Source organism: Caretta caretta, chromosome 14 (genome assembly GCF_965140235.1).
Source record: "Caretta caretta isolate rCarCar2 chromosome 14, rCarCar1.hap1, whole genome shotgun sequence".
Taxonomy (NCBI): Eukaryota; Metazoa; Chordata; order Testudines; family Cheloniidae; genus Caretta; species Caretta caretta.
The window spans coordinates 43,037,082-43,065,060 of record NC_134219.1 but is presented as its reverse complement, the minus strand read 5'-3'; the positions used below and the strand labels follow the sequence as shown (position 1 = coordinate 43,065,060).

General features: G+C 47.3%; 1 protein-coding gene across 1 annotated transcript; it reads left to right on the top strand.

The window, feature by feature from the left end:
* The first annotated feature begins 4,120 nt into the window (after positions 1–4,120).
* LOC125621553 (butyrophilin subfamily 2 member A1-like) lies at positions 4,121–27,471 on the top strand. Its single transcript, XM_075119099.1, has 13 exons — positions 4,121–4,159; positions 13,981–14,422; positions 15,064–15,345; positions 16,284–16,388; positions 17,111–17,135; positions 20,574–20,590; positions 20,752–20,772; positions 21,185–21,205; positions 21,658–21,678; positions 22,584–22,604; positions 23,052–23,072; positions 23,810–23,842; positions 25,629–27,471. Exons 1-13 carry the CDS (start codon positions 4,121–4,123, stop codon positions 26,144–26,146), a joined length of 1,566 nt encoding a protein of 521 aa, XP_074975200.1. The 3' UTR covers positions 26,147–27,471.
* The last annotated feature ends 508 nt before the right edge of the window (positions 27,472–27,979 follow it).

Below are 27,979 nucleotides of genomic sequence, written 5' to 3'. Positions count from 1 at the left end.
GGCTAAATTTGACGGGGCTGTTTTTCACACAACCCCTGGCAAAGAGCTATGAAAATTTTGCGGGCGGGGGAACCAAGGTTGGAGGGGCACCTGCCCACAGCAAACGATGCCCCTGTTTGGAAGGGAAAAAAAGTAAACTTGTGAGAATGAAGGACAGCGAAGGCTTTGAAATAGGGTTGCCACCACTGAGGTACAAAAAATGAGGATGTCCTCAGGCCATAAGCCTGGCAGTATCTACTGATCACCTTACACATGTCCCAGGGCAGCTACCTCCAAAAAGCATATGCTTCAGTGTTCACAGAATGGGAGGATTAGTTACAGACATTAGGTTTATTATTTTTAATTAAAAGGTATAAAAAGTTCATAATATTGGAAGTCCAAAATGGTATTAATTGTCATAGGAACATAAAGCCATTACAGATATATGGAACCTTTCAGAGCAGTAACAGGCAATCAATGGTTGCAATTTCAGCTTGCAAGCTACAGCCTGGTATCCAGAAACATAATGTAACCATGTCCTTAGCTGTATTCAGTGCAATTGTCATTGATACCAGTGTCATGTGTGTCTAGATAGCCAAATACATATCACCAGTGTTACCGACTCTTGCCATTTTACCATGAGGGTGGCAGTATTTGGTGTTTTTATTCTGAAAGCACAAGCTTCTGGAATCAAATGGTTGCTTGAGAATCACAGTTTTCACTAAGTATACCAATAAAAAAAATTTAACTTGTGGTTTTGGAAAAAAAGTGAAAATATGAATCTAATGCACCCCTAAAGGCTCAGAAACAAAAAACGAAAAGAACCCCAAACATATTTGGTTTTAAATCATAATTCTTTGAGGCATGATGTACCATATGATTTCTTGGGGTTATCACTACTGTATATCTATGTTTAGTTAAAATTACAGTAGAAATTTGCCTCTGAGAGAGATTTCATACAAGAGTGTGTTATTAGGTTGACCCGAGTGGATGGCTGATGTTGAAGGCCCTGCGCACTGTTCTAGTTGAGAGCAGAATTTGATGATGAGTCTGGTATCTTTCATACAATCTAGTGTATTTACAAAGTATGTAGGAAGTTCTGTTTCCATTATCTAAGGAGGCACCAAACCATCCCACCCATCCAAAAAAACCTCAGAAATCTTCCTTTGCTCACTGCTCCAAACTCTATCAGTCAACTTGTGACTGGGTGCGCGTGTGGACACACACAAAACACAAAAATTCCAGAGTGGCCTCGGGTCTTCTCTTTGCTATTGTGACTTGCTCTCATGTCTAACCGTTAACCTGGACAAAGGGAAGCTGCTACATTCATCCGTTTAAGGGGCTTTAAACCAACAATAGGCCAGTGCCCTTAGTGAACATGGGCGAAGTAAGTCAATCGTGAACCAGGTAGCACAAGGACATACCTCTACACAGTCTTACCCAAAGTGATGGTGAACTAAGAACAATGAGAGTAATAAAATAAATAATTAAAAGGGGTGAAACTGCATTTACCGGGGATTAGATAAAAGGGAGAGCAACACAAGCCATCAAACACTGCTCAGGGGATTCTGTGCCCCTGCGTAGGCACAGAATTCATGTGCCATCCAGAATTTTCTTTTTCTCTGCAGAAAATACGTTCTGTCAGAGACGTGCTGCAGTTACACCTTTCACCCACCAGGGGCCACTGGGGGGGGCAAGGGGGCAATTGCCTAGGGGCCCAGGAGATTTCAAAGGGCCTGGGGACCCTGGCTACCACCACTGCGGTGGTCCTGGTAGCGGTGGCCGGGAGCCCCAGGCCATTTGAAATCACCCAGGTGTGCTGCAGGGCTCCTACGCGCACAGGCTGGATGGGTGCAGTGGCAGATTAGGGGGAGGAGAAGCTCCAGACCCCAGCAGGAGCTGCGCTGGGCAGGGTGGGGATAAAGGAGAAACCCCGGACCTAAATTCCCTCTCAGCTACGCCCCTTCCCTGACCCCCACCAAGCCTAGCCCGGACCTGCTCTGGCTGGGGGACAGATGCCCCCGGCTGAGCCACTGGAGATGCTGTGACCATGGAGAGGCACCTCTCAAGTGGCCCCAAGCTCCTTCGGTGAGAGAGGGCTGAGGGTAGTACCCGGGGCAGCCAGCACCCCAAACCCTTCATCACCAGCCTGACCCCTAACCCCACATGCACAGCCAGAGCCCTCACCTGCCCCGCACTCGAACCCTATGCCCCAGCCCTGAGCCCCCCTGAGACCGCTTGGCCCCAGCCCTACCACACACCTCCATATTGGTGCACATAACAAAAGTCATTCCGCACATGGACATAAAAAATTACAGGGAACACTGCCACGGACCCCGGCAGAAGCCGTGCAGGGTGGGTGGGAGAAGCCCTGGACCCTGGGAGAAGACGTGGGGCTGAAGCCCCCAGTTCAGGACCCCCAGATGCCCTAGCGGCAGAAGCTGCAGGGCTAAAGCCCTGACCCCCCTCTATGCGGAGCTGGCCTGAGTCCCTCTCTCTCCCGTGCCCCCTGCAGGGAGCTGGCTCTCACTCTCAGACTGTGGAGTAATTCAGCCCAAATCTACTCACCTTGGTATCGCCATTTCCCCCATCACCACACAGCCATGAATGGATTCAGCCTAGGAGGCAGGGTCAGCATTAGCCCCATGTGGCAGGTGGGATCTAGGGCACCCAGAGGTGAAGTGAATTGCAGCCTTGGGAAACAACGGAGAGGGGCTGCCGCCGAATTGCCGCCGGGGCTGCTGCCGGAGTGCCGCCCCTTCAGCAGGGCCACCCCAGGCACCAGCTTGCTTTGCTGCGCCTGGTTCATGGCAGGGAGGTTGTTGGTTGGGGGGGGCGGGGCGTTGTGGTTTGAGGGGGGGATAGCAGTACCTGCAGCAGAGCAGCATCGATTTAACCTGCCCTTGCCCTGCTGGCCTGGCAGTTGCAGTGCACCGGGGCGGGGGGGCTGTTGTGGGGCAGCTGGGGTCGGGGGGACACACAGGCTGTGTGGGGGAGGGGCAGGCGGAGGCTGCAGCAGGGTTTGCGCGAGTTGGGGGGTTGGCACAGCTGGGCTGGGGGTGGCTCGACTGGGCTGGTGGGGGGAGGGGAGTGGCACCCACTGCCCTGTGCTAATTATTGGTCAGTCTTTGGTTATCTGGGGTGCACCAGCCTGGGAGGGGGTGTCTGCTGGGGATCTGCTCTGGGTGTGTACTGGCTGCACCTCGGGTCAGCTCCCCTGCTTTTCTTTTCTGTTTCTTTTTTTAAAAAAATATTAAAAGTTCTGCTCGGTGTGTTGGCCTGTCTTTCTCTTAGTGTTGGTTGGTGGGTCCTGGTGGGCACACTGGACTGGTGGTATCGTGGGGGGGGGGAGGGGGTAAGAGGGGCAAAGGGGACACTGGCTGTGTGGGTTTCTGGCGGGGCACAGAGAGGTGTTGCTTCAGGGGGTCCCCAGAGTGTATGGGGGGAGGGATTTGAATGCAGAATGAGTAGGGGGTGCTGGTATATACAGTGTGTGGGGGTGTATGGTGGAGGCCTTAGCATGGACAGTGTGTGTGTGTGGGGGGGGTGTTGCATGGGGCCCAGAGTGGGGTGGAGGCGTGGGGGTCTGGCTCTGGCATTGTGGGGGCCCTGGCTGGGGCAGTTGGGGGGCCAGGCTTTTGTTTTTTGTTTTTATTTGGATTTTTTTCACCATCAGTGCTGGTACAGCACCCCCACCACCAGCCTGCCCCTACCTTCCTGACCTCAGGAAAGTGAAAGTAACCTTGTCCCACTGCCCAGAGGGAGCCATGGCTGCGGAGAGCCCCGTGGAAAGTCTCCAGGAGGAAGCGACATGTCCCGTCTGTCTGGAGTATTTCACAGACCCTGTCACTCTGGAGTGTGGGCACAATTTCTGCCGTGCCTGCATCGCCCAGTGCTGGGAGGGACCCGACTCAGCCGCCTCCTGCCCTCAGTGCAGAGAAACTGCAACAGAGAAACCTCAGGCCCAACAGGCAGCTGGCAAATGTAGAAATAGCCAAAGGGGCTGACTTTTCAGGCAGCAAAAGGAGCAGGAGGGGGCAGGGTGTGTGGGGAACACCAGGAGGCTCTGAAACTGTTCTGTGAAGAGGATCAAACCCCCATCTGTGTGGTGTGCGACAGATCCCAAGTGCACAGAGCTCACATGGTGGTTCCTACAGAGGAAGCTGCCCAGGAGTACAAGGTAGGGAGTTGCTGTCAAATTTAATGGTAATAACTTTGGTTACAAGGTTCATTTCACCGGAAGTTGCCTGTTGCAAGTGTATCTGCATCATTCAGCTCTCCAAAGCCTTCATTGAATGGGAGATACTACTGAAAAATAGATGATCTGGGAGAGTGGCAAGAAGGGCAAAAAATAGTCTTTCAAGATACCTGACATGGGAGACTTTTATCTAAGAAGTGGAATCCTTATTAAAACCAGCTTCCCCTGGTGAAATAAGGGAACTTTTTTATCATAGGTGCCAACCGCGTGGGTCCTGCTGTCAGGCCCTGCTGATCAGTGCCTCTCCATGCCTCCCGCCTGTCAAGCTCAGCTGTGGGGGCTATTGAGGGGAGAGGAGGAGGAGTAAGCATTGGCACCCTCCGGGGATGGGGCAGAATGGGGTGAGTAGAATTGGGGTGGGGCCTTGGGAAAAGGGGTGGAGTCGGGGTGGGGCCTGGGCAGAGCCAGGTGTCAAGTCCCCTCCCCCCAGCACATTGGAAAATTGCTTTTTACAGAACAGAAGCGGTTAAATGATCAGTGAGGCTTGAATCACAAGAGCTGCAGGCCGGTCTATGTGAGAATGCTGCCTTCAGGCTGGAGATGGGGAAGTTACAAGCTGTTGATCTTGTTACTGATTTGTATCATAGAACTTATTATTAGTTTTATTTGGATCACAGCAGTCCCCACAGCCCCCAAATGAGATCTGGGCCCTGCATAAAACACAATGAGGGACAATGCCCACCTTGAACAGTTTGCAGACGAAGTAGACAAGAGGTGGGGAAGGGAAACTGAGGCACAGAGAGGGCAGTGACTTGTCCAAGGTCATGCAGTAGGTCAGTGGCAGAATTGGGAATACAACCAAGATATCCGAAGGTCCAGTCCAGTGCCCAAACTGCTAGACCAGCCTGCCACCCCACAACAGCACTGAGCAGTGATGAAGTGCGGCCATTAGGAAGGAAAGACTCTTTGACAAACATCCCAGGCCCAGCAGGGAGATGAGGTTTCTCATTGGGATGAAGGGGTTAAACTCAGATGCCGGCACAGGAGGTGACTGTGCTAAATAATGCACAAACCTCCTCCGCCCCCCCTCCCCCAGCACCTTGAATCCACACACAAAAGGGCTCCAGACAGCTCAGGGGTCCATGTCATTTACCACTGGGATTACACTGGATTGCAGCAAAACTAACTCCTGGGCTGTGCTGACCTGGGTCAGTCTGACCTGTTCTGCGGTGTACATGGGCAAGGACCAACCACAGCGGTTCCATGAGTCCCACAGTGCAGCATCTTCAAATCTCTCAGGATCCACTGCTTCGGTGATCTTTCTAGGGACTGGGACTGTAGATACCTACCCGGAAGGCATTGCTGCTGAGAGTGTTCAGGACAGCACTAGGGCAAAGCCCAACCATTCTAACAACAAATCAGCCTGTCTAATGGGGCTTGGCCCTAATGCTTCTTAGACCACATCTGTCCAACCAGTGCAATCCCCAGGGCTTCAGGGCAGGAATTCAATGGGGACTTGGCTCCTGAGAAAATCCCAGCCCATATTTTGAGACTGATGTTTTCAATCTGGAATACCAGGATTTCAGGGCACATTGCCCCTCAATCAATTGCTTATAACATTTTCAACGAGCGGGTGAATTAAATTATATATTTTAGTTTTCTTTTTTTAATACCCCATGGAACCCCTCAGTCCCCACTCCCACAGCAGCAGGATTTGTAACATGACCTCCCCGGTCCCCCACCATTATTTCTGAGGCCAATCCCTGTTGGGGGACTTGACACACTGTTCCATCAGGTACACAAATGCTTACGAGCCAGATTAGAGGTCAGAGCTCCAAGGTTCTGTGCCTGGCTCTGTTGTGCAGTGGTGCTAACCAGATCATATCTATTTTATGCATTCAACCCAAAGGCAGTAGGAATGAGTGGCTAGCACCTGGGTTTTCCATATTGGAGAGCTGGGTTCTTTTCCCAGTTCCACCTGAAGTGACCTTGTGCAGCCTCTCAAATACTTTGTAATCAGGGGGAGAAAGTGTCTGATACTTCTCTGCTATCTCGGGCAGGGGATCTCGTGTTGTATTTGTGACACGAGTTGTGATGTGCATGGAAATATAAAGAACAAAAAAGAGAGGGGACATTTGAAGTCAAGGCTTCTAATGCTGACTTTGCTGCATGTTTGCTGGCAGAAGAGTCACACGTGTGTCTGTGAATACCTGTCTCCTTTTGAAGCACGACAGCAAAAGCAATGGAAATCAGGGAAAATAGTGAATTTTCCACTAATCCAGTAATTTGGGAGCTCTGCTGGCCACATGATGCTGATCTTCCTTCTTGCCAGTTGGGAACTTGTAATTCAAAGGCAATTACAGTGTGCAAAATACATTGCCTATGTGACTCTGACAGACCAGCTCAGAGCAGAGCAATAGTTCACTTGTGTCCGAATATCAAAGAAGGGTTAAGTGTATCGATGTGTATTCAGGCCAATTCACTGGTGCAGACAGAGATCAAACCAGAGATGTTAAGTGTATTGTTTTTACTTGTCTAAATCTTGTTGTTTATTATTACATTACCTTTCCATTCTGTAGGCCTTGGTAATTAGATTAACACACACTTCAGTTTAGGGTTGTGTTAAGATGAGAAGATGTCTGATGTGGAAACTTCATGAAAACTAATAAAGGCTGTTTGTTGTTATCTTACATGTAGATTGCATATACCCCTGTAATTACATTTCCATTGTATATTTCTTTGCAACTAAATAACCCATTAAATGTAGATGAAACCTTGTGGGATACAAATAAAGAAGCGGCCACCTTCCCTGCCAGGGGTGAACCCTGCAGAGCTGTGACCTAGACTTTGAAAACCGCTGATTTAAATCATGTCTCTTCAGATCCCCACCACACCACTTCAGCTCTGGGAATAATTGTTGGGCTGTGTGTGGGCCAGCTGCTGGAGGGAACATGACACAGGCTGTGCTAATGGCTTAGACCAGTATTTGCCAGTCATCAGCAGAACATTTGCGATCAGGGCTCTGGTCTCCTGTTGCTGGCTCTGGTGTGGTGTAACCGTTAGCAACAGGTGAACCAATGAACAGATACTTGACACTTTCAGCCAAGGCCGTGGGGCTGAGGAGCTAAGACCTGGGATTCCATTTGGAGACCCTGATTCTGTTCCCCGCTTTGACTTCAGTGACCTTGTGCGACTTCTGTTCACTCATTAGCAAAATGGGCTGCAAAGGTGTCCAATCCTAGGTTGCCTTCTAGGTCTGTGAATAGGAGGTCATGGTCAGTATAAGGGCTGGGAGGTGCCTGCAAACACAAACAACACTCAAAGAAAAGGAGGACTTGTGGCACCTTAGAGACTAACCAATTTATTTAACCAATAGTCTCTAAGGTGCCACAAATACTCCTTTTCTTTTTGCGAATACAGACTAACACGGCTGTTACTCTGAAACCACACTCAGTAGAAGTGGGATGATTTGTACTCATGGCCTCTAGCTTGTTTCACTTTCCCCCAACCCTTGTTTTGTGTGTGTGTCCTTGTTGGAGAGTATTCCCACTCTCCCATCCCGCTGTTACACTAAACAGTCTGGGAACTGTCTCATTGGCACAGTCAGCTGCAAGTGACATGGGATGAGGGATTCATCTCTCCAACTTCCACCTCAGCTGCTGGAGGCCACTTCTGTTGGCCAAAAATAACTGCATGTCACATGTATCTGATTGAAGACTGCAATTCTCAGGCAATACGTTCACCAGCAACAAAAACCCAGCAGCAGTGGGATCCTCCCCCTGAGCCCATGCACCAGAGCTGACAGCATCTGGATGCCATGAAGCAGCAAGGCTGGTTAGAAGCAAGTTTACAACCATGTAACCAGTTTGCCTTACACAGGGGTAACAATGTATCTCATCACAATGTGAGTCAGGATCTGTAACAACATTGTATCTGGTTGCTCAGGAAGTAAAAAGCTGCTTCCCCAGGATGCCTCTGCCCAGCACGCCTTTCCCATCGCAGCTGCAGCTCCCGTTCTGGCTCCAGAAGGCCACTCCCCAGATTCCCTCTTGATCCTGATCTCAGATCCACTCTGCCACAGAAGAGTTCTGGCTGCAGGGCCCAGCCACATGAAACAGCAGCAGTATGAAGGCGAGTGACTGATGGCTACAGATCTCCAGCCATGCATTCCCCAGCAAAACAAGGAGCAATGACAGCCTTCCCCTTAAGGAAAATAATTTCAGCTCACACCATCCAGCTGCAAGAACATACAAATTCCACAGTGTAGTGCATTAAATAGTGCAACATTGTATCCAACTTTACAGCAGCCCCGGTAACAAGCCACATCTCTGGCAAGCTCTCCTTTCTCACCTCAGCTGGATTTCCATTTCTGGCTGGTGCATGTCCTCTCCACACTGGGCAATAAACTTACACTGGGGTGCAAGGCTGGGGAGCTGGGGGATATTGGCTGGTGTCTTTCTCTGTGTGATCTGTGAGTGGCTCTGGGAGCATTCAGGCAATCCAGCTGGGTGTGGGGTTCCACCTATTTTTGTGCTGAGTGATGACAGCTCCCAATGGGGTTTACTGCTTCAAAGCATTGTGAGAGACAGCCCAGGCTGGAGACGTAAGGGGCCACAGTGGTACCCCGGATCCAGTTTGCACGCGGGGGATCCTGTCACAAGGGGAGCACTATGTCTGCTGACCAGTCAGGACTTAGAACTAACAACTTACGCAGTTTGGTCCCTGTTTGATTTGTAGCTGAGAACAGAGAGAGGTTTGGCTTTAACCTTCGACCTTACAGCAATAAAGGCACTCCCTTCACCATAAACTCCAGTGTAGCATACAAGGGCTGTTTATTACAGAAGTAATTAAAAGGGGAGTTTTCATTTGGCGCAGCAGATGAAAAATATAATGGTTATTATGATTGTATTAAACAGGGCCGGATTAGCTTTTTGTGGGCCCGGCGCCAAACATATTTGTGGGGCCCCCTGGGGAATGAAGGGGCCAGGGGCAAGAGCACAGCGGGCAGGGTGCATCTGATTTAAATCATGATTTAAATCACTAGTCAGGAAGTCTCGATTTAATCAGGGTTTTCTATATAAATGTGCATTCTTGTTTGTTGTTACAACCATAATACATATTCTTCACAACTCAGAGATAGATGTAGGCTTCATTTTTAGAAGGTACACACTATACATTTTTAAACAGTGATTTATTTTGAAAACTTTTCGGATTAGTTTTACAGCTATATTAGAAAATGAACGATTGGTTATTTCATTTACCAAAGGTAATTGAAGCAGATATTTATTGTCATTGGGAGGTGAACGATCTCCAATTCAACAGGTTAATCATTAATAATTGGAGGATTTTCTTGCCAGGCTGTATTAGGAGGAGAACATCACCAGACAGACATTTCAATTGTTTTATTTAACGAAAACAACGTTAAGTATTCTGGATTTTTTTCTTCAACAGCAAACATATAATATTTTAACAAAAAAGCATATGTCCCTCACTTCTCACATTTATCTCCAGACTTCTTCTCCTTGTCCAGATCTATTCTGCCCCCAACAGTCTTCTAGTCATTGAACTTTTTGAAACTTTGCACTTTTAGAGAGAGGTACAAAGGGATTGACTCCATGTACACAAATTTGCAAAGGGACAATAGAGGTGAGGTCAGTTATTTCTCACCTTTACAGATTATTTATTTATTTTAAAACATTTTTGCTGTTAACAAGCATGTTACCTCTGGAGACCCAAATCCGCAGTTTGAGAACTGAAAAATTAAGCATCTCTGATGGTGTCTTCTAGACTGAGCACTGAGTCCCATTGGGTAGATGGAAAGATGAACCTAAATAATCTATAGAGAAGCCTGTGGAACCCCATAAGATTGGGTCCCTAATCCATCAACTATTAGAACTCATTTACAAAACTTTTCTCAAACATTACATGAATATATTGTCTCATACTATAGAAATATAATGTATCATCCCTATTCTATGATAGGTTATAGCTCAAAAATATCTCATCTTTAGATAGGTTTTTTTCTCAAAAAGCATTTTCTCAAAAAAGTCCAATTTAAATGAAAAAATCCAATTTTTTAATTTTTTAAAAAAATCATTGATTGTTATCTACCCTGACAGCGAGACACAGTGGGGTTGGAAGGATTGGTCCCCAGCTGGAGGGAGGCAGGGACCAGGGGCAAGAGCACAGGGGGGCATGTGGGGGGGGAAAGGATTGGTCCCCAGCTGGAGGGAGGCAGGGGCCAGGGGCAAGAGCACAGGGGGGCATGTGGGGGGGGGGAAGGATTGGTCCCCAGCTGGAGGGAGGCAGGGGGCAGGGGCAAGAGCACAGGGGGGCATGTGGGGGGGGAAGGATTGGTCCCCAGCTGGAGCGAGGCAGGGGCCAGGGGCAAGAGCCCAGGGGGGCATGTGGGGGGTGGAAGAATTGGTCCACAGCTGGAGGGAGGCAGTGGCCAGGGGCAAGAGCACAGAGGGGGAGGGGGGGGGGAGGATTGGTCCCCAGCTGGAGCGAGGCAGGGGCCAGGGGCAAGACCAGCACAGTGGGGCACGGGGGGAGGATTAGTCCCTGCCGACTGGAGCAAGGCAGGGGCTGGGGCAAAAGCACAGCGGGGGGGGGGGGGGGGGCCTAGGGTTGGTCCCTGGAGCGAGGGAGGTGCCAGGAGTAAACTGCAGGCGCAGCAGGGCTGGGGAGGGGTAAACAGGATCCCCCCCCCCGCCCACTTTCTCCCTGGTCCTAGCGCTCCTCTCCGGCCCCCCACAGGCTGCTTGCCAGTGACGGGCGGGGGGGGGGGGGGGCGATGAGAGGAGCCCTCAGCCGCCAGCGCAGAGCAGGAGCGAGTGGGCGGGTGGGGGGCGGAGGAGAAGCCCCGGGGCCGGTCCTAGGGGAAGGGGCTGGAGAGCGGAGCCGGCGCCGCGGCCGCTGGGCTGCAGCAGAAGTGGAGCGACCGGGGGGCCCCTGATGCGTGTGAACCCAGCGCCGTCAGAAATCCGGTCCCGCATGTAGCGGGTCTCGCGGAGCAGGGAGCCGAGTCTCTGCGAAATTCTCACGGGGCTTCCGCCAAACTGGGGCCCTTGGGTAGATCTGAGTCAAGACGGGACCCCTGGGTGGACTTCTCCGGGAGAGGATCCTTCACCCCAAAGGGCAGTGTGGGGGTGAAGGGACGGAAATCCCCCCCGCGTGCCCCTCTCTTTCCTACTTTCGCTTTCTAGCGCGGTGGAGGCATCGAGAGAGACACATCTCGCTTCAGTGTCTTGACAAAAAAGAGACACCGTTTTGGCAGACATTTGGAAGCAAAGCCTGGGATCCAGCTCCTTGTCTCTGTCATTTCTCCTCACTTAATTTGGCCTCACTGAAATCATCACTAAAAAGAAAAGGAGGACTTGTGGCACCTTAGAGACTAACCAATTTATCTGAGCATGAGCTTTCCTGAGCTACAGCTCACTTCATCGGATGCATACTGTGGAAACTGCAGAAGACATTATATACACAGAGACCATGAAACAATATCTCCTCCCACCCCACTCTCCTGCTGGTAATAGCTTATCTAAAGTGATCACTCTCCTTACAATGTGTATGTTAATCAAGTTGGGCCATTTCCAGCACAAATCCAGGTTTTCTCATACACATTGTAAGGAGAGTGATCACTTTAGATAAGCTATTACCAGCAGGAGAGTGGGGTGGGAGGAGGTATTGTTTCATGATCTCTGTGTGTATATAAAGTCTGCTGCAGTTTCCACGGTATGCATCCGATGAAGTGAGCTGTAGCTCACGAAAGCTCATGCTCAAATAAATTGGTTAGTCTCTAAGGTGCCACAAGTCCTCCTTTTCTTTTTGCGAATACAGACTAACACGGCTGCTTCTCTGAAACCTGACAAACACACAGTTTCTCATTCCTTAAAACTTTTTTCTCCATTGACGGAATTACTACCAACTTCTACACCGATCTGACTTTTTTAATGTGGATTTTGTAGGGATGGGACAAATTCAGACTCATAAAGGAAACGCATATTCAATTTATTTAAATGGCTGTTCTAACTACATAATATGAAAAAGTTCACTTAATAATGCATTTATTCCTTTCTTATTTCATGTGTCCTCTTTAATGTTTGACTTTAATGATTTCCTGTTAGTCTCAGTGTTATGTTCACTAAGATGAGTTTTCTTTCCTCCTTCTTCCCGTTGTCTAAATCAAGTTACAGTGCAGATGAAGGTTCTCTCATCCTGCCACAGCTCCCGAGCCAGCTCCCTTCTCCCTGGGTTTATCATTTGCTTCCTTACCTGTTCTGTTCACAGGAAGGGATCAGGTAGGAATCCGCCCCGTGGCTGCTGTTTCTTAGAGAATTTATTTAGGCTCCTGAAGTGTCTGAACAACATGCTCCACTCAAAGTCAATGTAACTACTCCCAGTGTGTAAATGTAACCACGCAGCAAGATCAGCACCTTCATTATCCATTGTTTGCTCTCATTCTGTTGCTGCTGCGGGGTTATTTTATTTGCTCCTGGGATAGGGCTCAGGTCTGTTTCTTCACACGAGTCTCTTGAAAAGGTTGTCAAGGATGCCCAGAGCATTGACTGGACACTTGTTGAAGAGTTTAACAATAACAAGAATAATTCATAAAGTACATAAATTATCTTAGAGGATCTGAGATATCCAGAGATCGGAGCCATAGTTAGAGCCCACATGTGCACAAAAATGTAATAAGAACTAGAATATTTGAGAGAGGCTGGGGACAGGTATTAATACCTGATGGTGTGGGCCCCTGGTGAGGGCCCTACATGACAATTGCACCGCCTCCTCTCTCCACTGTGGAATATCAGAGCTAGTTTTGATTCCACTAGGAGTCTATTTGGGGGAGGGAGCTCAGTGGTTTGAGCATTGGGCTGCTAAACCCAGGGTTGTGAGTTTAATCCATGAGGTGGCCATTTAGGGATCTGGGGCAAAAATTGGGGATTGGTCCCCCTTTGAGCAGGGGGTTGGACTAGATGACCTCCTGAGGTCCCTTCCAACCCTGATATTCTATGTCATGTGACTTTTTTTATTGGGCCTGTTAGTTAATACATATATGTTAGGTGTAGTATACACCACCTTATTATTAGGTATTATATGCACAGTAATTCTCTCTTTACATATGGTGCTGGGAAATTAACGGAATGTATTATGCTCTTCTAACAATTCTGTTCACCCACATCAAATATCCCACCAAACTTTGCTAAAGTTAAGTTAGTGTTCACGATAGAACATCAGAAGCCTATCAAAGCCAAGAGACATGAATGGCATGTCCTAGCAGTGGCTGGGATGTACGTCTGCTCCCACCTGGTTTGGAATGTTCTGTCCGAAACAGCAAGAAGGAACGTACAGAACAAGATTAAGAAGTGGGGGGTTGGATGGGGTGATGGATAAAGTGCTTTTTCACTTGCGAACACCCCTGGTATAAATATAAGTGGTTTTGGTGGTGTATTTTTGAAGCACAATTTCTGTGTAAGATGAGCACACTGCAAGGTAAGGATTGCTTTCCAGAAGGAGGATATGTATGTCTCCTTTTCACAGTGTACTGATTTGTCCTTAGGCAATACATTTGGCAAAGTTTGGTTAATTGGTCTCTTGATCATATGAAGTATTGAACCACAATAGTACAACAATTGCCTAGAGCAATAGGCCTAGATCTCAGGAGCACCTTGGTGGAAGAACACCAGATATGGCCCACCAACCCTCCCCTTGTTCCTGGTGAGGACCAGCAAATCTCATGCCAATGTCAGTAAGCGTGTCAATTTGAGAGCACTTAGAAAAAGGGGCTACTTCAATAGCTTGTCTCAACTATACGCCGAGCACGTCCATTCCCAGTTCTCTGCCTCACCAAGGTCGTTGTTGTTGTTATTGCTGTCCCGGTGCATTTTCCAGCAAAATTCACAGTGATTGGACCCCCTGACCCTGTCGCTGCCATCCTGGGTCAGGAAGCTGTGTTACCCTGTCACCTGTCCCCCCGGATGAGCGCTGCAAACATGGAGGTGAGATGGTTCCGACCTGAATTTTTATCCTTTGTGCACCTGTACCGTGATGGGAAGGATCAGTATGAAGGGCAGATGCCAGAGTATGAGGGAAGGACAGAGCTTTTGAAAGCCGGACTCACAGATGGAAATGTTCCCTTGAGGATTCTCAATATCAGACCCTCTGATGAAGGACAATACCACTGCTTTGTTCAAGATGGTACTTTTTATGAAGAAACCGTATTGGAACTGCGGGTAGCAGGTCAGTAACTTGTGTCAGTTTTAACTGTGTGTGGTCTGCAGGCTTTGTTCTTTCCTATCACACCAGCTGTGACTCCTTGCTTGTGAAATATTTTGCAATAACACAGTGTATCTAACTTTCAGCAAACAGCCACTTTCATACTTGGGAAAATATGCTGAAAACTTTCCCAACGTGTTATTAAACACATTTTCAGGATGGGCAAGGCACTTTCTTGCCCAGTCTTGATTGACTCCCAAAGGGGTCTTTAATTAAGAGGGAAAGGCCTTCTGGACACATAAAGCCTTCCAATTGCTCTGCAGTCGTTTCTAGGGTGTGTGGCTAAGGTGGGGCTGCCAGACTTTTATGGCCTTCTTATGGGTTGGTTGTTATGTAGGGGTGTAGTTAAAATCAAATGCAGCCTTATTTGCTGAGACTCTATAGTGGTGACGGTGGTGATGGGGAGCTACATATTAACCACTCTTAGACAAGACTGAGTATTCATTTATCCCTTCATTTATCCAGTATTCATTTATCCCTTCTCCTGACTACCCCCGTGAACAAGTGCTTTCTAGTGTGAGTAAGGGATCCACAAACTGTCCCTCATCCCTTCTGCTTTATAAATTAATTCATGGAATTGACACCTTTATGTGTTTTCCCCTTAGGTCTGGGCTCTGCTCCTCTCATCTCTGTGGAGGGTCACCAGGATGGAGGGATCCGGGTGGTTTGTCGATCAGCTGGCTGGTACCCAGAGCCTGAGGTGCTGTGGAAAGATTTCAATGGGCAGCGTTTACCATCACTCTCTGAAACAAAATCCCGTGGCGATAACAACCTGTTTGAAACAGAAACTGTTCTCATTGTAACAGAACATTCAAACCAAAACTTGTCCTGTTGCATCACGAACACCGTTCTCAATCAAGACAAGGAATCAGCCGTTTATATAGCAGGTCAGTCACCATCCAAACCCCACACTGAACTCACCACCACCAGAAACCAAACAAAACGTAGGAAGAAAAGAAACATCTGTGGTGGATATTTCAGAATCCACGTACAAACACAGAAAATAGGAGACTGGTATATTTACGGGATCACAGTTTAGGTAATTTGATTCCCTTAGTTGTGAGTATTCAGAAAATCAAAGTTTGGGATTTCATGTAAATTTAAGGTGAAGTCTGACTTTCCTGATACTAGCCTGCACGCATGTATGCACACACACAAAAATCTTCCAGCATTTTTTAGAAGAAATTTTCACTCAATCCACTGACACAATATGATCCTGCAACCTTAACTTCACCTCAGTGATTTTTTTGAATGTGGTAAGTTTTGTCATGTGGCTTCTTTGTGATCTTGTTGCTGCACCAACTCATTGTTCATTGCTTGTTGTGGGAAACGTCACCTACGTCATGTGATGTTGTTTCTAATGACATTCAGTTGGACTTGTGCTTCTTACATCACTTTGGTCAAGATCCACAAATGGACTCATTTTACCCTCGTGTAGTGGTGCGGTGGTCGTCCCTCCCACTCTGGATTGGAGGGAAGCCACACCGCCTCACTATACCACTGGGATTGCTGCCTAGTCTCAGGGGAAATTAGCAAACTGATGTTAGCATCCCAACCGGTGTAATGGGGCTGAACCCCAAATAGTCCAGGGGTTCCGGCCCTTAGGCAGGAACAGGGCCTCCCTGGAGTGTGTATGTTCTGGCCCTTAGGAAGGGGCCAGAGGAAACCCAGCGGTCTACACATTTTTGTGTAGTGTACACATGGCCATTCTTTCACTCTTGTCTTGCACAAATCCTGCTGGGCACCATTTATGTATTTGTATGAAATAAAAACATCTGACTGTAATCAGCCAAATTAAGACAAGTTCTGGTGTTTTGTTTTTCAGATCTCTTTTTCCCCAGGGTGAATCCCTTGATGGCGACTTTGAGTGTGATCCTGGTGGTTTTGTTTGCTTTCATTGGCCTCACTGTTTATCTCTTTAAAATGAAAGGTAAATATCAGAGGAAGAAAAATACTGTAAATAAAGATTTTGTTCTAAGAAATAAATTAGAGCAATTTAGGAATTTAATATTAAAAGAAGGTGTGATCTGCTGACCTTGTCCTGTATAAAGAAGAAGAATGCATGTGAATTTATTGATAGAGGGTGGTGGGGAGGGCTGTGGGGGGGAGAGCGGAAGAGGACTGTGTGTGTAGGGGGTGGGGAGTAGAATAGGAGAGAGGAGAGTCTTGGGCAATAGAACTGAGTCAGAGAATCGGATCATAGCAGATACATCTGTGTTCTGCTTGGTCCTTCATCTCCCTCTGCTGCTAGTTCTCAGGAGATTACCACTGTCTGTCTCTGGTCCCACTTGAGAGAAGGTTCTGCAAAGCCTAGCCTCTCATATTTGTCCTTCAAATCTCTTTTCTGCTAATAAAGTGTAGTGCACCCGGACATTACAGTGAGAGGCCCTGTAGAAATGCCCTTGTGGTAAATCAGTAAAGAAACACATTTCTTCCTCAGTGAGGAAATTAAAAAATCATACCCACTGTCACATAACTCAGGCACAGCTGTCCTTAACCTGCTGAACTTCATCCATAAAGAATATCTGCCTGATTTCCAAATCAATCAGACTTCCTTCCTAATGAATTGTGTACCTATAGGAAGTCGTCTTCAAACACTTTTAATGAAGCAAGGAGATGATATTAATTTACATTTATTTCTGTACTTTTCAGCGAAACTTACTGAAGAAGTTGGTAAGTTTCAATTTCCCTTTTTTCCACAAATACAGACTTTGACCAAGTTACACAATTGCATATACGCTTGTTGGTTTCTCGGATTTATTTTTATTTCTGTGTGTTTGTTGGGTGGGGGAGGGTTAGTATGTGTAACAGGTTGGACCATTTCAGGGCCTGTTTGGATGTTTCCAAAGACCCTTTCCCCTTAAAAGTCCTTTGAATTAGGGGGTTAGGTCAGCATAGCTACGTGTACGAGGAGTGTAAGTTTTCAATGCAAACCAGCCTCAGTCTCAGAGTCTTTGAGAAGAATCTATAGAGATCTGGCTTGTCAATGAAGGTGTGCTGAAATGGGAATTTTCTGCATTATTTTAATGAATTTTTTGTGCCTCAGTTTCCTCTAATGTGACATTGCTATCCATTGGGGTAAAAGGACTGTTTGCTCTCAGGGCAGGCTAGAAGACATAAGCCTGGGTGCTGCTTAGTTGTCTGGGCCTTAGACCACATATCGATGGAGCATCTGAGAAAATAATGGCAAGTCCAGTCACCAGGGAGTGTAGCATCGATCAAGTGAATTCATCAAGTAAATTCATGACAGAAGTTTAAGAACAGCTGAACCCCATGACAGTATTTATCTTCAACCGCTCCTGCTGCAGTCAGCTTGTACCCAGGGTCATGCATGGGGGGGAGGGGGGTCAAGCAGAGGCACAGGGCCCCAAATAATCATCGAGGGCACAGAGCTTCTACAACCCCAGGGCTGCAGAGGCAGGGAAGAGTGACCTGCTGCCAGGGCCAGGGCGGAGGCAAGGTAAAGCGAACTCCTGCTGGTGTGGGGGAAAGAGCAAGCTCCTGTGTGGGAGGGAAGAGTGCTCTGCCAAGGTGGGCATAGGGGAAAGAGCAAAGTCCTTCCCTGGCCAGATCAGTGAGGGGAGCGAGCTCCAGGGATGGGTACAGAATGTGCCCCTCCAAAAGGGGTCACATTTAAATTTCTGCACACATCCCTGCTTGTACCTGGTCTGAAGGGCCCTTGTGAGTGGCAGAGGGTCACACGTTCTCTTCCTCACAGTGGTTCTGTTGCAGAAATCAGCTCCTCTGAGTTCCAGCAGCCTTTTTGCTGGTTGCGGCCCCCTTCCTGTGACAACCTCTCTCTTTTGAGATCATTTCCTCCAAGTGGAGCAGGCCCTGCAGGAATGAGGCCACTTGAGCCCAGAGGAGTTTTCGTCTTTTCCTGACTGGGATGGGGCTGTGCCCCAGGACAGGGTGTGTTAAACAAGTTTAATAAAATTTGGGGTAAGTCTAAATTAGATAAACTTTCCCTTTTGATGGGGAAGCAATAGAAACAAGGAAGTTGAGTAAAAATAATCACCCAGCCTTAACTTTGTATTGATGATAATGAGAAATAACACATAAGGCAAGAAAAGCTCATAAAAAAATTTATACATATTTCTGTTTATGTTTTAGTGAAACAAGATCTAGAAATTGGTAAGTGTCATTTTCTTCCTTCTGAGAAGAAATTTTTTGTACACAATTGGATCCCCCTATAGGAGCGTGATAGGGTCATCGGTGGGTTATGTGACCTAGTGGTTAGCACACTTAGTGCCCCCTCCCAGTGGGCAGATCTTGCAGTCCTGGCCCTCTTTGAATCAGGAGGGCAGGGAGGTGGGCAGTGGAAGGGGAGCCTGGGCCCACCCACTCTTCTGGGCTCTGAGCCAGGGCCTTAGGAGGGTCAACAATGTCTGGTCCCCAAAGTTGTCTTCCGAGTTGCCCTCCCTGGGTCACTTCCAACCAACTGCTGGTCTCCCCCGGTTCCAATCCAAAATAAGGTGAAAAGAAAAAGAAAAGGCAATGAAACCATCAGCCCTGATGGGGCTAAGTACACGGTCAGTCCTTTGTCAGGAGCCTTCAGGGCAGGTCTGTCCTCCTCCCCAGCCTCTCCCGTCTGAGCTGGGTTGCTCCCTTTCCAGCCCTCTCTCCAATTGAAGCATGCTCTGCAGGGCTGGATGTGCGGGGCTACCTGGGCCCAGTACTGTCCTTTCACCACGTGAGACGCAATGTGGGGTTTGTATACTCCCTCGCCCACCCTCCCTCTCAGACCCTGGGCTGGGGTGTCCTGGGGCCAGTTCATGTCCCCACCATCCTGTGAAAAAGAAGTCCACGCTTTTACCACCCGAAAGCTGTATGGCTGCATTGAGTGAAGCCACTGAATAATGCCTGGATTATGGCCTGTCATTGAGTGCAGCCAGTGGATTGGTGCACAGTCAGTTACTAGGTGGAAGGGCTAACCCTACAAGTAAGGGCATCAATGGCTCATTTCACCTCCAGGGCCTCCTTCTTGATGACTGATTAGGCTACCTCCTGTGGAAATAGCTTCCTGCTGGGATAGAGAACAGGGTGTTCTTCTTCTCCCAATGCCTGACATGGGTGCAGTGTCCTTAACCTGGTCTGTCAACTGGGCAGCCATGGTAGCAAAGTTTGGGATGAACCGTCAATAGTATCCTGCTAATCCCATAAACCACCGGACTTGCTACTTTGTGAAAGGGAGGGGGCAGCCCACTAAGAATTTTGTACCAAAGGTCGTATCTCCCCCTCCCCCACCCCGCCCCCCACTCCCCTGACATCCTACCCTAGGTAAGTGACTTCTTGGGTGGCCAGCTGACACTTGGTTGGGTTAGCCGTCAAACCCGCCTCTTTGAGAGCCCCAGATACCTCAGGGACATGCTCCATACGCTCCGCCCAGCTCTCCCTGCAGATGATGATATCGTCCGTGTAGGTGGCCGTGTCGGATCCCTGCAGCCGCAGCACTCTGTCCATTGGCTGCTGGAAAGTGGCAGGGGCCCCATGTCGTCCCAAGGGCATGGTTCTAAACTGCTGTACTCCATCATAGGCAGATTGTTTAATTGTTGTGGAGTTGTTTGCTTTTACATTTACCCTTTTTATTTATTTTTGCATTATTAAACCTGGTTTTTTTTTTGGTTGCTTACTTGTTTTTTATGATTATTCTCATGGGGGGAGGTAATATGAATTTATAAAATGGGGGAAATGACTAACCTGGATAAGTTTCACGCAAAAAGCTAATTTGATTAACTAGTAAGCAATAGAGTAATTGGGTTTGTTTAGTTTGGAGAAGAAAAGGCTGAGGGGGGACGGGATAACAGTTTTCAAGTACATCAAAGGTTGTTACAAGGAGGAGGGAAGTAAATTGTTGTCATTAACCTCTGAGGATAGGACAAGAAGCAGGGGCTTAAATTGCCATGAGGAAGGTTTGGGTTAGACATTAGGAAAAACTTCCTAACTGGCAGAGTAAGTAATAAATGGAATAAAGGAGGATGTGGAATCTCCATGTTTGGAGACTTTTAAGAGCAGGTTAGACAAACACCTGTCGGGGATGGTCTAGATAATATTTAGTCCTGCCACGAGTGCAGGGGATTAGACTTCCAGTCCTAGGATTCTATGATTCTAACAGAATCACAGAGTTTATGAGCAGAAGGGACGACCAGATCATCTAGTCTGACCTCCTTAAGAGGCAGCGGAATAGAAAAAATGTCTAAGCCTTATTTATCACATTGATGATAATGAGAAATAAAACATAAGAAAAGGGAAACACCTAACAAACAATTTGTGTATTTCTGCTTCATTTTTAGGCAAACGAAATATAGAAATTGGTAAGTGTCATTATCCTTCCTCTGACAAGAAATTTTTTGTATGAAATTGGATCCTCATGTGGGAGTTTGTTTAATTGTTGTGGAGTTGTTTGATTTTCAATTGAACATTTACAATTCAGTTGCAACATTTAACCTGTTTTTGTTTGTCTGCGTGTTTGTTTTTTTATTTATTATTATCTTTTGGTTGAGGGAGGTTACAGTAACGTGATAAAATGTGGGAAGGAGACACTAAATTGGAGAGATTTCACACCAAAATTTAATTTGAAAAACTGATAAACAATAGAGTCACAGAGTTTAAGACCAGAAGGAACCACTTGTCCCTCTCTTGTCTGACGTCCTGAAGAAGAGAAATAAAACCTAAGAAAAGGGAAACGCCTAACAAATGTATATATTATTTCTCTTTAATTTTTAGACCTACGAGATAAAGAAATAAGTAAGTGTCATTCTCCTTCCTCTGACAAGAAACTTTTTGTACCAGTTTGGATCCTCATGTGGAAGTTTGTTTTCAAATGGAACTTTCAAAATTGTTGCAATATGAAATCTTTTATGTTTGTTTGCTTGCTTTTTATTATTACTAGAATTATTTTGGGGGCAGACAGGGGTTTGTTTTGTAATGTAACTTTAATCAATGTGGGGAAAGACTAAACTGAATGAATTTCACAGCAAAAGCTAATATGAAAAATTGATAAGCCATAGAATCATAGAGTCACACAGTTTAAGAACAGAAGAAATGACTGGATCCTCTAATCTGACCTCCTCCAGCGGAGATTGAATAGAAAAAAATATATCTCAGCCTTAATTTTCATATTGATGAGAAAGCGAAATAAAACATAAGAAAAGGGGAAGTCCTAACAAACAATATGTGTCTGTCGGTTTGATTTTCAGGCAAAAGAGATACAGAAATTGGTAAGTGTCATTATCCTTTCTCTGACAAGAAAATTTTCATACCAAATTGGATCCTCATGTGGGAGCTGGTTTAATTGTGGTGGGGTTGTGTGCTTTTAAATTTAACTTTTACAATTTTGTTGCAATATTAAACTTTTTTTTGTTTGCTTACTTGCTTTTTATTATTATTCTTTTGTGGGGGGTATTGTAACTTAACAAAATGTAGGGAAAGACTAAACTGGATAAATTTCTTGCAAAAAGTTAATATGAGAAATTGATGATCAGTAGAGTCATAGAGTAACAGAGTATAAGACCAGAAGGGACCACTGGGTCCTCTAGTCTGACATTTTGAGGATGAGTTTGATGTCTTTCAGCCTTCACAGTCATATTGGTGATAAAGAAAACTGAAAAATAAGAAAAGGGAAATGCTGAACAAAAATAGGTATTTATTTCTGTTTAATTTTTAGACCTACGAGATAAAGAAATAAGTAAGTATCATTGTCCTTGCTCTGACAAGAACGTTTTTAAATGTAACTTTTAAAGTTCTTGCAATATGAAACCTTTTGTTTGTTTGCTTGTTGCTTTATTATGAATGATTTATTATTAATTATTATTATTTTCTTCTTCTTCTTCTTCTTTTGGGGGAGGATGGTGGGTTGTTTTGTAATGTAACTCTATACTATCTGGGGAAAGACTAAAGTGGATAAATTTCACACCAATGAAAAACTGAGAAGGAATTAATTATAGAGTCACAGAGTTTAAAACCAGAAAGGGCCACTGGATCCTCTCACCTTACTGTCCTGAAGAGGAGGTTGAATAGAAACAATCTCTCAGCCTTAACATTAGTATTGATGATAAAGAGAAATAAAATATAAGTAAAGGGACACTTCTAACAAACAATATGTGTATTTCTGTTTAATTTTTAGACAAACGAGATATAGAAATTGGTAAGTGTCATTGTCCTTCCTCAGACAAGCATTTATTTATTTTTGGTATCAAATTGGATCCTCATGTGGGAGCTTGTTTCATTGTTGTAGAGTTGTTCAATTTTAAATTTAACGTTTACGCTTTTGTTGCAATATGACATCTTTTGGTTTCTCTCCTTTCTTTTTATTATTATTCTGGGAAGGGTTACTGTAATTCTGTAAAATATGGGGTAATGGTAAATTGGAGAGATTTCACACCAAAAGCTATTTTGAAAAACTGATAATAGAGTCACATAGAGTCACAGAGTTTAAGACCAGAAGGGACCACTGGGCCCTCTAGTCTGACATTTTGAGGATGAGTTTGATGTCTTTCAGCCTTCACTGTCATATTGGTGATAAAGAAAGCTAAAAAATAAGAAAAGGGAAATGCCGAACAAAAATAGGTATTTATTTCTGTTTAATTTTTAGCCATACGAGATAAAGAAATAAGTAAGTATCATTGTCCTTGCTCTGACAAGAAAGTTTTTGTAACAAAATTTGATCTTTGTGTGGCAGTTTGTTTAATTGTGGTGGAGATGTTTGCTTTTAAATTTAATTTTTAAAGTTGTTGCCATTGGAAACCCTTTTTTGTTTGTTTGCTTTTTTACTGTCATTCCTTTGGGGGATGTGGGTGGTTGCTTTTTCATGTAACTTTATAAAATATGGGGAAAGACTAAACTGGATGAATTTCACACCAAAAGCTAATTTGAAAAATTGGTAAGCAATACAGTAGTAAAGTGGGTAATGGCCAAAAAAATATGGCCCGGGAGGAATTGTCAGAAGGCTCTGGTGAACTATCAGCCCCTGAGATGATTAACCTCCCTCCACACTGCAAAGTGTGGGACGTAACCAACCTGAATTAAAGTGGACCCTGGGCAATAGCCTGTACCCAAAGTCTTGCCAGCTAGCCTGGGTGTAAAACACCACCAAACTTGAGTCAGAGTTTTTGGACTTGCACAAGTAACAGTTTGGGGAAGCAGACAAGTAAGATCCTGGGCTAACTCTGCAGTGAAGATCCACCCTGGGAGAGAGACACTCATGCGACCTAATGGAGGTTCTGATGCTTTACATTTTAGTATATGTCTGGAAGAACTTTCTTTTTCCATCAGTCATTAGTTTGTACAATATTGAATCATGCAATACGTGTTCAGATCCGCTCTCATCTCTAATTATGTGGCTGGTTTTAGGGTGGAGAAGATCTGTGGCACCTACAGAAGAAGGTAATTTAAGATCATATTTTATCAATGTCCAAATATCTGTTCCCATGAGGCAATGTGCCCCTTTTTTCCTCGAATGTGGGGGTTGATGTGATCGTTCAGGGCAGACCTCCCCAGCACCCTGCATTTCACTGCGCATCATGAGGCAGGGTTTGTGCCTATGTCCTACCACACCATACTGAATCGACATCATATCGCATCTACTCTTCCTTCCCCTCCACTGCCAGCATGTGCGCTGCACCCTGCAGAGATCTGTGACCGCAGCTCCTACTCATTATACAGATCCAGTCCACAGCCACTTCTCCAGGGGGAGTTTGTTTAATCTTCCTGTGCTGATGGCTGATCTCCAGTGTCTCCCTGTTTCTTCCTTCATCTTTTTCCCATTGAAGAAAGCCAGGAGCTCTGCAGTGACCCCACACTGACGGGGTGAGCAGGGACTGTGTCTGTGTGAGACCCTTGCTCCAGCCTCAAGCCTTGATCACAGAGAAGGGTTCCCTTGGATCCATTATAAAGATGTAGGAAGCTCCTGTGATCAGAGCTGTGAGCTTGTCTCTTTTCTCTTCTCTCCATCCATCGTGACCCAGGTATGCTCCTGTCTCTGGTAAACAGGACGTCACTTCAGTCTCCACATCACTGGCATGACCCTCTCCTTATTTCCACCTGCCACCTGTTCCACACATCCTCCTAGTGGCGGATTAGCCACTGGGCTAACAGGGCCTGTGCCCAGGGGCCCCAGCCAATTGGGCGGCCCCAGAAAAATGGACGCCTCTGGGCCCCAACCTGTTCTGCCTGCCCAGCAGTCCTGCCAAGGAGCAGGGTCAGAGCTCAAGGGCTTGCCCCACTCCACCCAGCTGGCACTTCAGCCGGGGAGTGAAGTTGGGGGTGCAGGGGCTTGCCCTGCTATCCGGCTGGAGCGCCAGGTGGGCGGAGTGTGGCAAGCCCCTGTGCCCTGACCCCATTTCCCTGGAAGAAGCGCGGGGGGGATGGCGGACTTCAGGGAGAAGAGGTCGGGAGAAGCCCCCACTTGCTCTGGCCCAGGGCCTCACAAAACCCTAGTTTGCCCCTGCTCCCCCCACACGCATTGCTTCTGCCTCGTTCCACCATGAACCCCCTTCAGTGGTGCTGACCCCTCCCTCCCCCAGGCTACTGGACCTTTGTGCTGTGATTGCTGCTGAGCAGCGACATTCTGGGCAGGTTCAGTCCTGGTACCGTGTGGCCTGTTGCTGTCCGAGCTGTGACATTTCAGAGCAGGCCGGGTGCAGTGGGGAGGCCCCACAGCAAAGTCCAGCACAGGGGGAGCTGGGCCACAGTGAGACTGAAGGTGGGGTGCGGGGAGGCTCTGCCAATGTTCACTGAGTTGTACCATCTGCTGGGGCTGCCAGAGTCTTTAGTCCCCTCCCTGGGGAGAGGTGGGCGCAGGAGGGGAAAGATCCTTTCACTCCATCACGGACCCGTCTCTGCATTGGGGAGGGAGCTTCCCTCTGGGGTTTAAAGCTGGTTCTTGCCTCCTCTGTTCCCTCCTCAATAAAAACTTCTGACACCTTCCTGGCTGTGTCTCTGCTGCTGGGAATGGAGCAGCCCCAGCAGAGGGAGCTGGCAGCTGAAGAGAAAAAGACTGAGGAAGTGCAGTGACATCCCTGCTCAGTCTTAGGAGCCCAGGTCAGAGGCAGCTCCCTGGGATCCAGGCCTGTCCCAGCCAGAATAGGGCTGCTGGGGAGTGTGAGAAATGGTCCCAGCCTCCCCCAGGGCTGAGCTCTGCCCCTCACGCTCTGATTCTCTCTCTTCCTAGTGAATGTGACGCTGGATCCAGACACGGCTCAGTCCCAACTCGTCCTGTCTGAGGATGGGAAAAGTGTGAGATGGGGAGACACATGGCAGAATCTGCCCGACAACCCTGAGAGATTTGATTCTCGGGCCTGTGTGCTGGGCTGTGAGGGATTCACCGCGGAGACACATTGCTGGGAGGTGGAGGTGGGGGATGGGGAACTCTGGGCTGTGGGGGTGGCCAGAGAGTCTGTGAGGAGGAAGGGATGGATCAGCCTTAGCCCTGAGCAGGGGATCTGGGCTGTGGGGCAGTGCGGGGGGCAGTTCCGGGCTCTCACCTCCCCTGAGGCCCCTCTGCCCCTGAGCCAGGTCCCCAGCAGGATCCGGGTTTGTCTGGACTGTGACCGGTGGCAGGTGACATTTAGTGATGCTGGTGATGGGGCCCCGATCTTCACTTTCCCACCAGGCTCCATCCCTCGGGAGAGAATCCGACCCTGGTTCTGGTTGGGGGTGGGGGGATCAAGGCTCAGCTTATGTCCCTGAGACAGCGGGTGGAATATCCCACTGGGGGCCCCAAAATCAGCCTTTCTATCCTCGCATGCCCTAGTCTTTATGACCGTAGAGGACTTCTGGCTACCCAACCCTCTGGCTCCTCATCTCTATGACCCCTAGAATCTCCTCCCTGCCCTCCCTGCAGCCTCAGGGACGGGAGGGGGAGGAAGAAGAGCCCCTTGGAGCTGCCAGAGAGTCCTGAGAGGCAGATGTGGGGGCTGGGCAGGAGGTAGAATGAACAATCGGGTTGGGGACAGGCAGAGGTGAGGGTGGTACAGAATTAATCAATCATGGTTTTGGGAGAAGCTGGAAGCTCTGCAGCAGCAGGGAGCGTTTTGTACAGATCTGTGTCCTTAGATCTCATTGGGGCAGCAGGAGGAGAAGGGATAAAATCAGGGGAAAGAATGGAGCAGCCAAGGGGGATGATCTGTGGGAGGGAGGAGAGGAGAGTGGGAGAGGAAAATAAACAGGTATCACAAGTGAGGGCTAGAAAAATGCTGAGTAGAAAAAGAGACAATGAAGGAACAGGGAGAAGGAAAGGGAATGTGAGAGGGACACCTACAAGATCTCTATCAAGCTTTTTTACAACTACAATACCCACCTGAGGAAGTGAAGAAACAGATTGATAGAGCCAGAAGAGTTCCCAGAAGTCACCTACAACAGGACAGGCCTAACAAAGAAAATAACAGAACGCCACTAGCCGTCACCTTCAGCCCCCAACTAAAACCCCTCCAACGCATTATTAAGGATCTACAACCTATCCTGAAGGACGACCCAACACTCTCACAAATCTTGGGAGACAGGCCAGTCCTTGCCTACAGACAGCCCCGCAACCTGAAGCAAATACTCACCAACAACCACATACCACACAACAGAACCACTAACCCAGGAACTTATCCTTGCAACAAAGCCCGTTGCCAACTGTGCCCACATATCTATTCAGGGGACACCATCACAGGGCCTAATAACATCAGCCACACTATCAGAGGCTCGTTCACCTGCACATCCACCAATGTGATATATGCCATCATGTGCCAGCAATGCCCCTCTGCCATGTACTTTGGTCAAACTGGACAGTCTCTACGTAAAAGAATAAATGGATACAAATCAGATGTCAAGAATTATAACATTCAAAAACCAGTCGGAGAACACTTCAATCTCTCTGGTTACGCAATCATCGACATGAAGGTCACTATCTTACAACAAAAAAACTTAAAATCCAGACTCCAGCGAGAAACTGCTGAATTGGAATTCATTTGCAAATTGGATACTATTAATTTAGGCTTAAATAAAGACTGGGAGTGGCTAAGTCATTATGCAAGGTAGCCTATTTCCCCTTGTTTTTTCCTACCCTCCCCCCCAGATGTTCTGGTTAAACTTGGATTTAAACTTGGAGAGTGGTCAGTTTGGATGAGCTATTGCCAGCAGGAGAGTGAGTTTATGTGTGTGTGTGTGTGTGTGTTCCGGGGGGGGGGGGGTGTTGAGAAAGCCTGGATCTGTGCTGGAAATGACCCACCTTGATTACCATGCAGATTGTAGGGAGAGTGGTCACTTTGGATGAGCTATTACCAGCAGGAGAGTGAGTTTGTGTGTGTATGGGGGTGGGGGGGTGAGAAAACCTGGATCTATGCTGGAAATGGCCCACCTTGATTATCATGCACATTGTAGGGAGAGTGGTCACTTTGGATAAGCGATTACCAGCAGGAGATTGAGTTTGTGTGTGTGGTTTTTGGAGGGGGGTGAGGGGGTGAGAGAACCTGGATTTGTGCAGGAAATGGCCCACCTTGATTATCATACACATTGTGAAGAGAGTGGTCACTTTGG